The sequence below is a fragment of the Labrus mixtus genome, chromosome 6 (assembly GCF_963584025.1).
Source record: "Labrus mixtus chromosome 6, fLabMix1.1, whole genome shotgun sequence".
Lineage (NCBI taxonomy): Eukaryota > Metazoa > Chordata > Actinopteri > Labriformes > Labridae > Labrus > Labrus mixtus.
The window spans coordinates 16,575,174-16,594,249 of NC_083617.1; the positions used below are offsets into that span (position 1 = coordinate 16,575,174).

Here is a 19,076-nt window from a genome sequence, read left to right on the forward strand (position 1 = left end):
AACAAAGTTTTTATACATTTAACCTCTTAATTTTGCACAAAATTGATGCATCTAACTTTAAAATGTACATATTCTTCTCCTTCACATTTTTTTGGTGCATGCCCCCAGAACCCCCATAGAGGGCTCGGTGTCCTTCCACCATAGTCTCATGAAAGTCCGTGGGAAACACTGGGGTACATCAGGGATGCAACTTGTCCCCTTACCCTCTTCAATATCTAAACTAATAAACTAGCTACAACTTTTGAGCATCAAGCCCTGGATTAGATCTTCAAGGCAAATAAATTAAAACTGTCATGTATGCAGATGATCTGCTTTTGCTGTCAAAAATAGTCTCGCTGCTTATTTAGAACGGAGCAGAGTGGCGCTGCTGGCACGCTCCAGAGACTGACTGCGACACGTGCAGTGGAAACACAATCATTGACTCTGTATTGCCGCTGACAGAGCGAATGTTTAGAGTCTTAGCTAAATATTTAGAGTCTTAGCTAAATATTTAGAAATCGTTGCTAAATATTTAGAAGTCTTAGCTAAATATTTAGAAATCGTTGCTAAATATTTAGTTTATATTCTATATATTTAGCTTTGATTATAAATATTTACAATCTTAGCTAAATATATAGGATTAAAGCTAAATATTTAGAATGTAAACTAAACCTTTTAGAAACGTAGCTCAATATTTAGAATCAGGACATGTATTTTTAACATTTATATATAACATTTAACATTTAGATAAAACATTCAACATTTAGATATAATATTTAACATTTGTATTTGCAAATGAAATTATCTTACATTTTTATTCACAAAAGTAAATATGACAAAGTTCACAAATATTTCTGTGTGAATAAAAAGTGATTTTTTTAGGGCTAAATGTGGAGAAATGTTGTTGTTATTTGTAGTGTGCGCAACTTTACAATCGGCGCCCCATACCTGAGGATCCACCCAGAAAAAGAATAAAGAACTGATGTGAAAATATTAACATTTGTTAATAAGTTAAAACCTGTTAATATTTAAGTTTTAATAATACAACTATTAACATATGCCAGCAGCATTTACCATCAAAACATAGCAGCCTCTGCCTGAATCCACCAGGCTCTGCTTCCACCTGCACAACGTTAAGACAGTAGCCTCCCACGCCTTGAAATCAAGGAGCACCAGACACCTGCCAAATTCAGCCAACAGCCGAACCCATCCAACGTTCGCCAAACGCCGCAGCATCCGAGATGGCAATTAGTAGCTGCTTCCTCGAGCAAAGGACCATCGGCTGACTAGACCTACAACTGCTGCTAAAGCCTTTTTGATATACTTTATTAAAAGTAAACTGGGCTGCTTACTTCTCATGTCCTCTCTGCTAATACCAGCAGCCAGTGCCTAAAAAAACTGGTGTACGCCACTTCCCACCAAAGTTTGGGACCAGTGACAGTAAAGTCTGCGGAAACTGCCTCATTTTTTTTTAGGCAGGGGGAATGAATGACAGACAGTGAGAATGTGAACTGAAGCAAGCCTCTCCTTGGGAGGCTCACTTGTTGTGATAATGAGGTTGTAAGGGAAACTTAAAACAATCGGGAGTATTGTTGCGTTGCGGGCAAGCGGCAACCTCTGGTGTAAAAAAAAAAAAAGGAAACCAATGCAGAAGTGCAAAATCCTGCAGACTGTTGAAGCTCCAGAAGTCACTTACACACCAATTTGAGAAAGCCAGTTTTTGTGCAGTAATTAACATGCTTACATTGGGGGAGCAGGACAGAAAAAGTTAGGTGTTTGCACTTCTATCACCCAACCCCCCCCCCCCCCCCCCCCATGGTTTTGGCCACTTGTTCTGCCCTGTCACTACACTGAACAGCTGGGTTAAACTGCCCCTTCCTTCCTATTTCTGTCTTGTTTCATTATTTCCTCATATCTTTGTTTTTCTCTTTTTCTTTTGGGCAGATAAATAACTTATTCCTCTCGGATGTGTCTGATCATCCCTCTCAAGCATCTAATCCTCCTTCGCGTGAGAAGGAGAAAAGAATCAGACTCAGATCCGTAAAGCAGGCAGAGCAGGCTGGATGAAGTGAAGAAACAGCAGGTGTGTTTGCGCACAGCCTTTGGCATCAAACACAGAGGAAACAGAATCATGCAGGCTCTGCTTCCTGCCATCTTCCAGGTGGTAAAAATCACTCTGATCTTTTGTTGTGTCCAAAAAAAAAAAAAAAATCACATATCACTTCCATTTCATTTCAACTCGTCACGCCAGATTTGGCAAAAAAAAAAACGCAGTGTGTTTTCTCTAAGCCTTTGCAACTGAACACTGGGTTTATTTTCTTCTGGTGACAACAAATTTGTAGTTTGTGCAGAGTGTGACTGTCAGTGTGTGTGAAGCTAGCTGACACTTGCCTTTGAAGTTGTGTCCTGTGTCCTGCAGACACAGCCACACGACAACTAAAACCAATGGGAACTTCATTTTACAAGCAATTTATCTGCACAACCAGCTAAAACACATCAGGGGGGAAAAACAGTAAGACTGAAGTGCAGACTTAAGTTATTGATGTTTAACTGCAAATTTTTTTAATGAGAGTAAGGATGTGTAAAGATGAGAAAGAGATACAAAATAACCTACAGCTGACGTGTCACAGGCTTCACAGGTTTTCTTGAGATAACATCCAGTCTCTTGTTAATCAGTTTAAAAACATGACGTCATTTTATTCATTAATTTAACTTGAACTAGATAACCTTTCTTTCAGTGTATAATTACACAGTTTGCAATGTCAGTCTCCTGTGTTTAGAAACAGAAGAATCTGTGTGTGACTGAGGTTTGTTTTAGCCATCGAGGTATCAAACTCTAAACTCCATGAGTGATGTTAGTCGAAGGCTATAGAACTTTTAGATGCAACTGTAAATTGTATAAATCTTGGGAGGAAAAGTGAAATATCCTGAATTGTTAAAATGTCTTGAAGATTAAAACACAGAAAATGACTGATAACCCCCTGAACATTAAACATGCCAAAGGGACATCCCATTGTAGTGTATACTGGCCTCATAGTCTTAGCTCCTCTGGCCTAAAAAACTCTGGTCATCCAAATCCAAAGAAGAAATATGAATTTCTTTAGCTACTTGCTTCTATTCTTCTGCACTGCTTTCTTATTTTGTCTGAAAGTAGTTCTTTGCTGTTAAGACACTGGTAGAAAAAGGCTAAAGCATTCGGTATTGTTACAGGAGATGTAGAGTCAAATGTTAGTTGGAAAGCTGTGGACCTGCAGTGCAAACCCTCTTCTGTGGATGCAGTTATTCGAAAAACACTTCAGACCCACGTGTGAGAGGTTTCCTTCCCTGGACCTCTCAACACTACACAATAAGGAAGAACACCATGTTTATTCTTGCTGTGAATGGCTTGACCCGTGTTCCTCACTCTGAATGTTAAGTTTGGTATATTAAGCTAAATTAATACATTGTGCCAACACAGCAAAGTAGCTGGAGAAACAAAATACTCTGAAACACCCGTTTGTGATTGGCCTAAATTGCATTCTTGCAACTCATTTCAAGTCATTTGTATGTTAAAGAACAGCACTCCAGCTCTACAACTTTGTGGATTTCTAATGTTTATGCAAGCTACAGTAGCTCTTCTACTTTGAGTTTAGAATCCTGTCCTCCCTACTTCATGCCCCCTCCTGGTGGTCTTTGGTCTGACTGAAATTTTAAGAAATGTGCAACCTAATAATCATTTTTGTAGTACTGTCAGTAGTGTTGTGAAAAATTTCACAATAAATATCAATTAAACAAAACACATTCGATATAGAGATTAGTCCTATAGATGGTTTGCAGTATTCTTGTCACTCACCTTCTCTGCGGTTCAGTTTAGCGAAGCCTGGCCCATGGCTGCCCGACAACTGAGAGGAGCTTCTGAAGGAGGACGGCAGGAGATTGTGTACCAGCGGGCTATGACACACCGCTGTGAATCATAGAACAGAAGAAACAGTACATTTAAACCATCATATAACTTGTAGGAAATAAGTTACAGCTGTGGACCCTCAGTCTGCTCACAGTAACCATGCTCACTTAGATTCCAGTGAGTAGATTTATAGACTCCAATTTCAAAGGACTCACATCAGTTTAGCATAAACGGCTTTTTGACCACGAGGACACCATGCTGAATTAAAAAAAAAAAAAAAAATTCATGACAGCAGGATCGGGCAGAGTCTGACATTTACCCACTTGTATTTTTCTCAGATAACATCAAGAGCTTGTAAAAAGAGTCATAGTTGGATGGTCAGCTCAAAGCTTATAGTTAAACAAATGTTTTGTTCATTAATGTTTGATCTAATTAATTTTTGGAGGGTTTTTTTAAGTCATAAGGAGTTCTGCAAACTTAATGACCCAGCGGAGCTCGAAAGCTGAATCCCCCTCTGTTAATGGATGTTTTCCATATCACTATATCTCTTAAAGATATCTCTTGGTGAGACTATATTAATGAAGGCTCTGGACTGTCTTTACTTTGTTTAACTGAGATTGTATCCGGCTTGGCCTTGCTACTTTGATATTGAATTTCTGTCAAGGAAACCTTCACTGAAAGTTTGACTTTGGGTTTCTCTTTCATGAGACTTTGATTTGGCGTCTGTTCTATGTTGTGCGGTATTTCCAAAATGCTACATAATTGATTAATGCTGCAGTCACGGGGCAACCCTAAATTAATGTACACACTTGTGCTAATATTAGCCAGCCACTCCAAAGTAACATCAAGCCGGCTGAGAGGCCCGTGTTAATGTTAGATTAGCATGACTATAGCAACAACTACTCAGTGAGTGACCTGTGACAAACCTTAAGTATAACTTCATTAAAAAGAACGTCAAAGAATGTATTTTCAAGCCGAATAAAACACACATGGCCTATTTTTTTTACGCTAAAACATTTAATTCATTCAAACATGTCAAATAAATCTATGTGAGTCACCTGTTGCTCCACAGCTGTGTACTCCACTTTCACAACCAAAAAATTTCAATCTGAACCAATTTACGCCATTGGCTCATAAGGAAGTGGAACAAGTGGAAGGCGCCAAGTTTGGTAGAGGTGGAGGGGTGTTAAGGTTGCTGAGACTTGAAATGTTATTATAATGGCAGTTTAAGTATTTACTAAGTGAAATGCATTCAGAGAGTACAGAGCTGCAAGGGCCAAGAGCGGCATTATATAGTCTTTTCTTGTTTTTCACTTTTTGGATTTGGTTATTAATATTTTCTTGCAATTATTTTCATTTTTACATGTTCTCCAGGGCCGTCACTTTATTGCATTACCATGCTCTTGTTGTTTTTTCACTGTGAATAAACTTAACAACACTTCAAATTCTTATTTTGCATTATCTCTGCCTCTGGATTTTGATCTTATTACCTTTATTAATGAATTTCTGCTTGCACAATTGACACATGGGAAATCAAAAGAGGAAAGTCTCTTTATCAACCATGCATAGCTTAAAGGGTTATGAAAGACAATATAAGGTGTCAAGAAATAATTATTACAAAATAAATATTATATGTAATCAAGGCAGTGAGAGGTTGTGAGGGGAGTTATGGTGTTCTGGGCATCTGTCCCAGTTGCCTCCAGTGAGCCTATGAAAAGTGACAGCCCTGAAATTACATTTACATGGATCTGCAAGAGAAAGAAAACAAATGCACACAAAAATAACCAAACTAAATGTAATTTGTAGCTGCAAATTGGACTTTTGTCGACAAGTGTGTCAACCCAAATACAGTATGAGAAGCTCATAACAGAAAGCAGAGAAAATTTATCAACCAGTTTTACTGTCTCCACTTCATGAAGATATATCAAGATCAAGTTTCAGTTCAAGGAAGGAACAAAACAGATTTAATTTACCAGAAATTCCCTTCATTACTCAAGTAATGTGTTTTGAGCTGCACTTCACATATGAAAACAGTCATTTTCTGCATGGACATTTTTTGTTTTATGTTTCCTACACCGGCTTAAAGCTATGACCCCGCACAACATGGCCTGACCCACTGTATCCCGCTGTACCGATAATAAATTATAATTTTTGACCTAGAAGTAATGTGAGCACTTTTTTGCTCACTGACAGACACAACAACATTTATTTATGCAAGAAAAAGATTGTGTGGAGGTTTACGAAAACACAAATCTAATTATCTCTGCTAAAGTTTGGGTCACTGACTGAAAGCAGCAGAGCACAAAATACCCTCACACATCGGCAGTGGAGATAAATGTTGAGTATGAAATGAACTGCAATTGGAAAACACTGACCCTGATAGAGAAAATAATCCTGTAAAAAGTTAGGATTGGATTTTTCTGACTGTCCTAGGGGCTTTGCTGGCGTCTTTCTTCTGGGATCTCATTCCTGAAAGTTCTGTAATGAGAAGTAGGCTTTGAATAGTTTTTTCAAAAATCAGGAAATATATATGCATTAGATTGAAAGTAGCAACTTGCTGAGAAAATGGCAGTCTAAACTTTAAAAACTTTATTTTTTGCTGTATGCCATCTTTAGAAAGAAGCTATGAAAAAATCCAACGTCTGATCTGATGGCTGGGGCTAATAGCCTATAATGGCTATCAGTCAGAGATAAACCAATCAGGTTTCCTTTTGTGGAAAAATAAATATCAACCATTTACTTTAGAGATGTGTATAGTTTAGGGCCCATGTTTACATAAACATACATTTTTACAATTTGGGTTCTTATATCTCTTTTTTTTCAGTGACACTTAGAGTAAAAGCTACACATATTGAATTTGTGTTGTTAGATTTACTTTACTTTTTCTCAAACTTGAGGTGTTTGGAATCTCAATGAAGATAGAACTTTTTCACCTTCATGTTATTCCAGTTAAAGCAAACATTTCTATACACTGTAAAATTGTTTCATTGGCAAAAACATGACTGAGTGTTAAGGAGCTTGGTCATCCTCGGCCTACACAGAGATGTGGTAAATAATTTGTCTCTTTCTCGTCAGTGCTTACATTCAGAGCACTTTGAGTCTGATAGCAATATTACCTGAAAGACATCTCAGGTCTCTTTGTGTCCTGCACATCCACGACATGTCTGTAACTGTTATTCACCCAGCCTGCTGAGCTCCAAGTGTCTTCTGTCATGCATCCTCGCTTCCACCTCCACATTTACAGTGCTGCTGAAATAGCACTGTCTCCACAACATGCATGATTATATCAAGCTGATGAGCATCTGCCTGACAACATTTACAGGTTCAGAGCTTTTTAGGGGGTTCTGAACACTCGTGGTTCAGTGATGTTACCTTTTCAGCCATGCATCTCTGAGCACAGTTACAACATTAGTGGATGTGTGTGCCCTCAAACATGAACTACAGTACTGTAAATCTTCTAAGAAAGAGAAAAATCCTGCAATTAAATATACATATTACTTCTAAGACTGTACATGCCCTTTCCCTTCCATTGATGCAGTCATTAAAGTTTAAATATTGTCAAGAGAGCGAGAGAGCAGCATCAATTGTTCATGGCATTTTACAGTTTTGGTTCTTTTATGTAAGTTTACTCATAGTGACACTCAGATAGCCTGAAAGCATGGTGACTCTCCTCTCTAGCAAAGAGAAAGTATAGGAGAATGTTTCGGTCATGGATTGAAGAAACAACAGTAATGACTTTATTAAAAATAACTTTAATTACGATGATGAAAGCTGCGTAGGCGCTGCATGGGTGGAAAAACAATACCTGATATAATTAATCTGTGAATGTTTCTTCCCACTCCTTCAGGCTGTTTGTAATCCCAGGATAATGACTGCTTATAGGGCAGTCATTTATGATGTTCAGCTAAATAAAATAAAAAAAGAAAAGAAGGATTGAATAGTAGAGACATCATCTTAAATTGTAAGAACTAATTAATTAAAATACTGAAAACCTATAAGAGAAAGGTTTTCTGCTCCACTCAAACAGAACGTCTGAGGTTATCATTTTACTGACAATCAAGAGACGCTTCATTTTACTATGTGGGTTTTGTGGAGCTGCTTTTTGTGTCCTCCTTCTGCCTTCCTCCAATGCCTCTCTGCTCTGTGGAACAGCAGCTGAGTTGTAAGGATCCGCTCATCCTCTGCACTGGATGCTGATGAACAGAGACCGTCACCTATCAGTCATAAACACACCAGGCACACCGGCCTTTTGTTCTGACTCCAGCCCCCTGAGGTTTATCCAGTCACAAAATGTCACTTAGTAGCCTCAATGCTATGTTTTTTGTAAAATGTACAATGTGCAAAAAGTGTTCAGAGTGGTGTATTCAACTATATTAGAAACTGCAAATGTAAGTACTACTTTGTGACCTGATCATTCTTCAGCTTATCCAGTCAGAAAATGTCAGCAGTTCCATATTGTCTGTCTACAATATACTCACAAGCGGTTCTCCAAGATATACATTTTTACATTTTATTATTATTATACATTTTACTTTGTGTATATTTTGACATTTTTCTAGGATAACAAAAGTGCAGATATGGCCAACTGTGCAATTTAACTTTTTGTTGTTGTTGTTGTTGTTGTTGTTGTTGTTGTTGTTGTTGTCTGTATGCCTTTATTGTAGAGACAAGACAGTGGACAGTCAGAAATCAGGGCGAGAGAGTGGGGAACGACGTTCGGGAAAGGTGCCACAGGCTGGATTCTAACCCGGGCCGCCCGCTTCGAGGACCACAGCCTCCATACATGAGGAGTGTGCCGTAACCACTGTCCCACCAGCACTGCAAAATGTGCAATTTAAAAAGCATGGATTAGAGAAATCTATAGGGAAACTTGTGAAATCATCAAATTAAAGGGTATATGTTGGGAGTTTTGTAAAGCCCATAATGTACCTGAATAGTTTTAAATTTAATTTGATTTTTGTATGGTCTGAATGAATGTCACGTAACTCCATTATATATTAAAATCTTCAGACACACTGATCGTATCGAACACGATCTTATGTTAACTTGTGTAATGATGGGCCATTAATCAAATAGATGACGTTTGGCTCTACTAGGCTGTAAACACTTCATCTAAATTACCTTTAAGAGGAAGCCATGAGTATTCTATCGACTTCTGGTATCGGCCTCATTCTGAAAGGAATATAAGGATATAAGAAGGCAGGGAAAACAGGCACTCATTGTTTCATGGCCCTCTGGTTAAAAAAAATTAATCAGCAAATGCGCTGATATTTAACAGGAATGGGAGCACTGTTGTGCAACTGTGTGTGTGTAACAAGTGGAAGTGCGTTGTTAAGTCATCCATCTTATTGATCATATTAACAGGATCATACTGCACCAAAGACTTTTTGACATTTTTTCTTTGCTCTTTTCTGCAGTCACTTTCTGTGTTTCAGTATAGCAACACAACTACTTCCAAATCAACACACACAAATGCATTGCAAAAACCATGACACTGAGAGAGCACACAGAGAAACCTAAAAGAGAAAAAAAAGGAGACAAACTAGCTCCCCATCACAGATTAATGATCCTCCGGGCTTCAGCAACTTTGAGCAGGATCTGTAGTCTGCTCTTCCGCTGGGAGGGCCTGACCCTCTGCATGGGGAAGAATCTTAAGTTTCAAAAGTGTCTGTTCTTCATGCAGGATGTGGTAAGGGACAGAAAAGTTAGATGTTTTCCTTGTGGGGGCAGCTCTTGTGATCACTGATGCATGTCTTAAGTGTACTCACTGCCTCAACCACATATAATTTAGGACAAGGGCATCAGAGGAATACAGTAAGTAGCAGTGCAGGAGGCACATTGAGAGATTTCTCTTACACCACCTGACTATAGAAGGAGTACATTCATGGCAGCCTTTCAACTAACTGTTTTGTCTTGATAACTTCTCTCTTTCTACTCTTTTAAATCAGCCATATATTTTAAACTTTTCACCAGCACAAAGCTTCCAACCATTTACTTTTAATTATTCCTGACACATCAGATACCCGATGTACTGACATCAACACATAAACTTCATAGGTATACAAAACCCATTGTTCAGACTTTTTAATGAAAAGTTCTCGGCTTTAGATCCTGTCCTGCTAAATTTGACATGGCTGAACTTGAGGGGTTTATAGGTATGTTAAAATATAGGATCTGAGTGTTTTTGTGTGTGGATGTTTTAGGGAGCTTTGAGACCTTTTTTAACTTGTTGAAAAAAAGAGTATACGGGTCCTTTTAGATGAGCAAACTGTATTTTTGAATGTTCAACTTGTAAATCTTAAATCAAAAATACATCCTGAAATTCTGTGGACAAATGTGTACAGTATGAACCCAAGTACTTCATGCTTATGTCTAGATTTTACAATTTGTATTTTTCCAAATCTGTTTTCACACTCCAGCTTTTGTATTTTTTTTATCAGTCATCACCAAATTTGGACAGAATATGACGAGATCACACCAGGAACTCTTATTTTTTAATGTTTTATAGTTTTACTGAAGCTTGTTCTCAAAGTTTGCTCAAGCCTTAGACCATCAAAACATTGTCATATGCTGTATGTTTGTCTATGTCATACTGTAACTTCAATTGGTAGAAATGTGATATCTTAGTTGCAATGACAAATTTGGTATTATTTTTCCAATTACACTGTCATTCTGTACGTATGTATGGTTTTTTGTGTGTATGGCTCTCATGCATCTCATGCTAGTCTTCCATCTGATCTACCTCTCACCAGCATGGGTCCTCAGGACGTTCCCTGCCCCACATGGGTGACAAACATAATCACCTGTTGAAAAGTTCTGCTCTGATAGTTAACAACACTTCATTTCTGAGGAATTAATTCACACAGGTGGATCAGTGCGCAAGCTAAGCTATACTGATCAGCACTTCTGGGGTTGGCAGGCATTCAGTGTCACACACATGCAGATTTTAAAAGAGAGGCTTGCTGACACTAGGAACTCAACCCAGGCTTTCTGTTTGAAAGGGCAGACTCCTAGAATTAACCCGACTGTCTCCAGCCCATGAAAAGTAATGCTTCAGTGACATCCAACTTTAAACATATTATGTACAACTAATACAATCTTGGTTTGCAATCAAGGTATTAAAATGGACACTGAATAATTTCAAGTAAATCAATGATTAATAAATGGACCAATAACAGCGATGATAATTATTTTTATTGGTCATGACACTCATTTAGTTAATACCATCATGACCAATGTGTGAGCTATATAAAAGAACCACTCTGTAATTGATATGTTTTAGCTCAGCATAACATTTCCACAAATATGCAAATATTTGCTTATACATATTTAAAAGTACTCTTTCTCTGTAGAGCTCATTGGATGCAATTACTCAGTCACATTTTTTCTAAATGTACCCTTTGATTTGTGGGAAACATAGAATTAAGGGGAAGAAAAATCCTTTTTAACATTTTCCATGATATTCCTTTTCTTTACAATTAGGATTTTATGTCATTACTCAACACATTAGATGCACCTGTAGTTCCTCATGAATGAGATGAAGAATGTTTATGACATACATTTATTTCTCACATTGCCATATCAGAGAGGAACATGTGGTGACAAGTTATTTCAGTAAGTGATTTGCTAATATGTCTGGGGGTGCTATGAAATCGTTTTGATCCCCGCTGTTTCTTCCTCCGTGTGACAAACATTTGGTATTCATTTGAAATAATTAAAGTAATGATAAATGAAAAAAATAAAGAAAAAACTAACCACTTATGAGTTAGGCTAATTATCCAAATGTTTTCTAAGTCAATTGGTTCTTCTGGCAGCAGCGGGCATGATGTTCTATATCAGACCATGAATCAAACTACCATAAACATGAGGTGAACGTTCAACACCATCATCACCACACACACTTTTATCAGCATACACACCTTCATCATCATCACCATACTGACCATCATCACCACACACACTTTTATCACCATACTGACCATCATCACCACACACACTTTTATCACCATACTGACCATCATCACCATACACACTTATCACCATGCACACCTTCATCCCCATACACACCATCATCATCACTATACACAAAATCATCATCATCATACACACCATCATCATCACTATACACACCATCATCATCATCATCATCACCATACACACCATCATCATCACTATACACACCATCATCATCACTATACACACCATCATCATCACTATACACACCATCATCATCACTATACACACCATCATCATCACTATACACAAAATCATCACCACTATGCACACCTCCATCACAATACACACTTATCACCATACACACCATCACCATCATCACCATACACACCATCACTGTACACATAATGACCATATATGACCATTGCTACAAATATCATCATAGCCATACACATCATCACCGTACATATCAAGACCAACATCAGCGCCATAATCATCATTGCCATAGAAATAATCATCACTTTACACATCATATTGCCATTACTGTAATATCATCATCAGTGCTATCATCATAGTCATAATCATACAAATCATTGTCTTCATCATCATGCTCATCAACGCCATCCTAATTATTGTCAAAGTCTTTTACACTATTGTCTTCTTCTACTATTCAGTTAATCACTATTTCCTCATTATTATTTTCCCGCTGTAATGTTCATCCAGCTCTTTCTTTTCCATCCCATCATCGTTATCACCATATCCTTAATCTCTATTAATTATATCAATGCCATCTCATCATTTTAACAATCTACACCATAAACACCATCTTTATCATCATCATGATCACCATCATGTCCGTCATCTCCATCTTCCATTTCATCCCTATCATGATTGGCTTGATCTATGTTTCTTTAGTTTAAGATAAGATAAACCTTAATTCAACAGTCAACGGAGAAATTTACAGTCTTACAGCAGCAAAGGGCAAGGACAGCCAAAAAAAAGAACACTCAGTGCACACAATGCACAATTAAATAGGAGCCAAAAACAGAGCTGCAGTAGTAACAAATGTAGCCTGTACATTCAGTTATAAGAAAAACACTATGATGCACACAGTGAACATGTTATTGCACGAAGTAGGTTCCACATTATTGCAAATAGCATCAGGTAGTAGTATGTGGTAAATATCGTAACGTAAAATTATTGCATGAGATGGAGGAGTGACTTGTGTCCGGCTTGTGTGTGTGTTTTGTGATCTCCTAGGAGGCTTGGTTGACTTGCAGCAGAAAGGAAGGACCTGCCGTATATGTCCTTCCCACACCGCAGGTGGCGAAGTCCATTGCTGTTACAGTGTCATGTGTGATAGGTGTAATTTATTTGAAATAACTGATAAGTTATAAATAAATTCATGGAGAAATAAATATGATTTTAGTGACACAAAACAGCGAATTCTTGCAAAAAATGTCATAAAACAATTGTAGAAGTTCATTTAACGTCAAAAATGTGTGAAAGATATCAGTGTTAAAAACAGATTCAGTCTGAAGGATTTAAAACACTTTAAAAACAAGTTTTTTGTTTCAAACCTTAGAAATATACAGATGTGTCTGCCAAGAGTTATGAATCTGTGATCTACCTGTACTTTCTATCAAGAGATAATGCATGTGATTGATTAGTTATGCCTGCCGAGGCCGGAAGTGGGAGCTCTCAGCCACGATGCCCTATTCTGCATGACGCTGACAGAGGAAGCGTCGTGTCTTGAGTCCATTTATTCATTTTACCCTTTTTCAGGTAAAAAGATAATATATATCTGTGTTTATTTACAAAGTGTTTCTAGAGGTGTTTTCGTGTTTATTGTTAGGAACTTACAGAAAGTTTGATGTTTAAAACGGTATTATTTACATTTTATGAAAGTTCAGTGAGACACTAAGCTAGTTTAGCTCTGTGTTGTCTGTCGTCCACACATCACCACACGAGGTCAGTGTTGGCATGTGTATGTCCGGGTGTGTGTGAAGATTAAGAATGAGTGTTTGAGAATATTCATGTATAGCATATGCATTAGCATATATTTGTTTGTTAGGATTGTTTAACAGAAGAACGAGAAATAAGGGAAAGAAATATGAAGTAAAGTGATAGACAGGATATTTTGTTTGTATTTTCAGCACTGTTGATAATTTAATTGTATTGTACTTACCTTTTGTGTTTCATATTTGCCTGTGAAAAGATATGTTAAAAGAAAGCACCATTGTGACTATGTGGATCATTTTGAAAAGATAAATTAAATCATTCTGCATGACGCTGACAGAGGAAGCATCGTGTCTTGAGTCCATTTATTAATTTGACCCTTTTTCAGGGCACAACACATGCAGAGGGTGAGAAACATTCTCCATCAGCGATAATGGCTTTGCCATCATCCTCCTGTCTCCCACCACCTCCACAGGGTCAAGGGGGCAGCCCAGAACAGAGCTGGCCTTCACCAGTTTGTTGAGTCTATTCCTGTCTGCAGCTGTAATGCTGCTGCTCCAGCAGATCTCTCCTAATCATGTTTTCTTCTTTCAACCGAGGGCAGCCAATGAATAATCAGTAATTATGAAGAGTCCTATAGCTATATGTCGGGTCTTTTGTCACATAAAATGTCCTGTGCCTTGTAGAACTTCTACTTCTACATGCTCAAAAACCTTTCCACTATTTGAATCCTTTCTTGGTGAAATGCAGTTAGTACTCACTACTCCGCCTACAGTCAGTTTGACACCAGTGTTGGACCAACTACAAGTCCTCTGAGGTGATGACAGTGCTGTTTGATGAATGAGTGTGTGTTTAGGGAGTCAGAGCTCTAGTGGGAATCAGCCTTCAGCAAATATCAATGTGTCTCAAACTCAGATGGATGAACTGCCCGTCTCAGTTTGATCACTTAACCACTTGTCCCTGGGTAAATAAATCTAGATTCCAAGCTGACGGACACAACGTTACACCTGATGGCTGCCACTGCTATTATGTAGCCTTGACTTCATCAGATCGCATTCATAGTTCCATTTCTCTGAACACACATTCTCATAAATGACACTAAAGAAGAAATATGAGCGAGGGTTTCTCCTCAGCTTCGTCTCACTTTTAACACAAACTCCAGAGTCTCATGAATCTTAAAGGACACAGAGGACTTGAAGTAAGTACGCCACAAACACACTAATTAGATCCCCTTCATCCTTTGTGGAGGTATCAAATGACTTTTTATTTTCAAAGTGCCAAATAAACAACAAAAGTTATCTCATGATATCTTAAACAGACATGACCTTAGCCCACCTTGAGTAAGACCAGAGTAAAACACTGGACGATAACATTTCCTTCAGAAAGGCCGAAACATCAAACAGACTTATATGTGAACAAACATCTAATGGCAGAATGGGCAAAATGATCAAGACATTTCTTACAGCTCCATTCCCTGAAGTTATATTTATCAAATCAAATGAAAGTCTTAGGTGGAACTACAGGTCCAGAACTAAAAGGAAAGATACTTATTTTATTATACTTATATTGCTCCTAACACTTTTCTAAGAACTTCATGTAAAATGTAACAAGGTCAAGGGAAGAGAATCCAAATGCACCTTCAGGAAGCAGCTATTAACATAAGTCTGCCATATAACTACACTGTTCAGAAGATGAACAACTAAAAGCCCATCTTATATTCTACCTCTGCCTGCATTTTAAACATGTTGTTTACTGTATTCTGTGAAAACTCGTTTTAAATATGACGTCTTAGGTCATTAAAATAATGCATAATGCTCCCCAGTCAAAATGTTTAACCAAAAGGATTTTCAGAATTTAACTGGTTACACAGGGTCACTCTCATCTTCACTCATCATTTTTAAAACAGGTCAGGACAATTTTACTGAACTTCAACACGTCCACAAATAGCTAACCCAGTGTGATCGCCGTTACCTAGCAACTATTGTTTATAACGCTCGAGCCAAGAAGGAAAGAAAGCTTACCTGCCTAAAACCATATAGAAAGAATAGAAGACATACATTTGAATTAATCAACATTGAAAAGGCAGAATAGAGTAAATTAGGATCTGATTTAGAACAGAATAGAAGGAAATGTCAGGAAGGAGGAGGATGACTACCACAGAGGCTTTAGCCATGCTCCAGAGCCTTGATGAAGCAGAGTCTGATGGAGGCGCAGGTTTGGATACGGAAAGTGATGTCTCCTGGTCTCTCGAAACTTCATCTGACACTGGCTCTGAGATTGAACCTGAGAATGATACAGAGATCATTCCCATTCGCAAAAAAACACCGGCTGCTGTTTCCGTGGTTGTCGATAAACTATTAAAATTTTGAATTCATTGGAATTGAATGTTTGTGTCCTGAAGTTTATTATACCTTTCACAACATAACAGATCCATTTGAAGGTTTCTTCACTTCCTTGGCCCTGGCACGATTTTTGAAGAGGTGGGCTTGGGCACGTTGCAGTTGCTCATACACTAACAGAAGCACAGGAACCAAACGTGGACATGACGTATAATCGACTGTCGACCTGCATTATTGAGAAATCCAGGATTGAAAGAGAGTTGTATCTGAAGAAAATGACTTAAAATAAGCCACTAAGTCATTCAAGTTGCAGTCATGTTCCCATGTGTTGACCTCCACTGTGAGAATAGATTAGAGAAAATTCACTATGCCACTATCTTACAGTTTATGGCAGCTATTTGACAGCTACCAGACATTTTAAGGTGGAGTGTTTACTTTCATGTTGCTCACTGCGTGAGTTGAAGTCGTAAATCAATCAAGCCACCTTAAATATCAAAATGAACTACCCTCTCCCACCTGCTCAACCTCATTTACAACAAGTGTGTCCCTGACATTTGCAGACCAAATATCTACGTATCTGTGTCATCTTATACAAAGCTGCATTTTGTATGACACATGTTTTTTTTAAAGGTGGTCTTACGTGAAGGATCAGATGTAAATTATGCAATTTCTTTTTACAAAACATCATATAAATAACACAAAATTATTGTAAATTAAATAACAGGTAACTTTACCAAACCTGACATTAGACATTAGCTGTCGATTAATGTTCTATAATAATCATCTACTCTTAACACTTTGTCTAAGCAACATCATGATAACTTCAATTGAGACCGGCTGATGCCAATTGACTGCAATGGAACCATACATTGATTATTGTGACATTTATTGATATATAACGACAGTAACTGTCAAACAGAAGAATTCTCAGTCTTCTTTTTTAGGCTTGATGCAGCAGTAGAAAGCTTTTCCAAACCATTCGAACCAGCTTTGAATTCCAGACTCTGGGATCTCCTCCTGCACCACATCATTGGAGATTGTAAGAGCTGGTCTTCTGCTGGGCTGCTTATTTATCACCTCACCCCCCAGGACTGACACCATATATACTGGAGGTTCATCTGGTGGGGTTACATGCCGTGATTGAGTTTGTACCTCAGCAGACTCTGGTGGAGGCTCTTCTTGTGTAGTCTGGGTGACAGCAGAGGTTTTGTCAACATCAGCATCGGTTACATTAGGTGGCAGGGCAGGCAAACTGGCGGTTTCTTGGATAGGCTGCTTTTTCCAAACCTGACCCCACAGCACTGAAACCTTGACTGGGGGTTCATCTGGTTGGGTGTCAGGAGGAGGTAGTTGGGACCACATCCCAGCAGCACAGTATGGTTCCTTGTCTGGTAAAGGATCTTGTAGTTTTGCCTCAGCAATTACGCAGAGTTCATCAGTATCATCTACAATAAGCGCTGGAGCTTGCACCACAGCAGGTTCTTGATCTTGGCTGGGCTGCTTATCATTAACCTCACACCCCAGGACTGAAATCATAACTGGAGGTTCAGCTGGCAGGGTATCAGGAGATAGTGGCAACAGTGTCTCAGCAGAGTTTGATTCCTGGCCTAGTCGAGGCTCTTCTTCGAAGGCCTGACTGAAGGCAGAAGGTTCATCTGCTTTGGCTGAAGGAAGTGGTAGAGAATCAGAGAAGAGAGTCATATTTGGTTCTGGTTCTTGGTTGGGCTGCTCATCAACAACCTCACTACCCAGGACTGAAGCATTAACAAATACTTCAGGGGACATGGTAACATGAAGTGATTGAGGTTGCACCTTTGCAGGCTCTGGTTCAGGACAAGGCATTGCCTGTTGTGATTGTTCATCCATGCTGATGATGCCAGGAAGTTCAGCATTGCTCAGAGGGAAAGCAGTTTTATCCCGAGGAGTCAAAAAAGAGGATGGAAGGGCAATGTTTGCAGAGTCTAGTTCTTGGAGAGGTTTCACATCCATTACCTTACCCTCCAAGACTGAAGCTGTGACATTAGCTACAGAAAGCAAGGTTACAGGTAGAGCTGGGCTTTGTGTAGCCTGGCTTCTATTCAATGACCCCTGGACAGCAGTGATGGCTGGAAGTTCGTCAGCAGGTATGTCAGAGTGAGTCTGAGGCTCAAATAGCACACAGATGTGTTCCACTGCAACACTTGTGATGCCTTTCAACACCTCTGCTTCAAAGCTGTTCAACTTCCTCCTCAGAGTATCTGGAGGATACATCTTCCTGACCCTTCCCTCAATACAGAGGACCATATCTTCTCTTTCTGATCGGGAATAGGTGACCTGATGGTGTGTGGTAGACATTAAGGTGGTGGAGACTCCATCCAGAACAGCTTTGGTGACGCTTACAGCCATTTCAGAGAGCTTCTGGGAGGGCATGTCGCTGGATGTGGTTTTTTTAGGCACCCAGAGGCCCTGCAGGACTCTTGGAACCAAATCCAGAACCACCTCCTGTGGGCTCAACAGTTTGGAGATGGGAGGATCCTGTTGCTGCTCCACCAGGATCCTGGCGTATTCGTGTGCCTGGCTGAGGATCTTCTGATGTTTATAGGAGGGAGGAATGTCCTCTGGAGAGTCAAGCAGTCTTTTTGCTTGAAACCCAACATCTCTCCTCTGCATGCTGGTGTTAACCTCCCACACCAGCTTGAGAAGAGGCTTCACCTCCTCTTCGTCAAAATCATCCATCTCAAACTCCCAGAGCTGCACCCTCAGGCACTTTTTACTCTCTTCCAGCAGCAGGTCAGTCATGTCTTCAACAGTAAGCTCAGATGGAAGCTGCTTCTTCTGTTGAAGGTTTAACAGTTCAGCCACCACTGCAACCTTCACTTTAAAGGATTGAATGTGCCAACAGATCTGTTTGGCACGTTCATAAATCGGTGTGTCAAACAGCACCCTGATAGACTTGTAGACTCCTCTACTTCCCTCAATGAAGT

At 39.0% G+C, this 19,076-nt stretch overlaps 1 protein-coding gene across 1 annotated transcript in view; it reads right to left on the bottom strand.

The window, feature by feature from the left end:
- The window catches only part of LOC132975611 (contactin-associated protein-like 4), a 64,935-nt gene that overhangs the window by 39,531 nt on the left and 6,328 nt on the right, over window positions 1-19,076 (bottom strand). Inside the window, exon 2 of the mRNA XM_061040289.1 lies at window positions 3,812-3,922. Within this exon, the coding sequence (XP_060896272.1) occupies window positions 3,812-3,922 (111 nt within the window). The remainder of the gene's footprint in view (window positions 1-3,811; window positions 3,923-19,076) is intronic.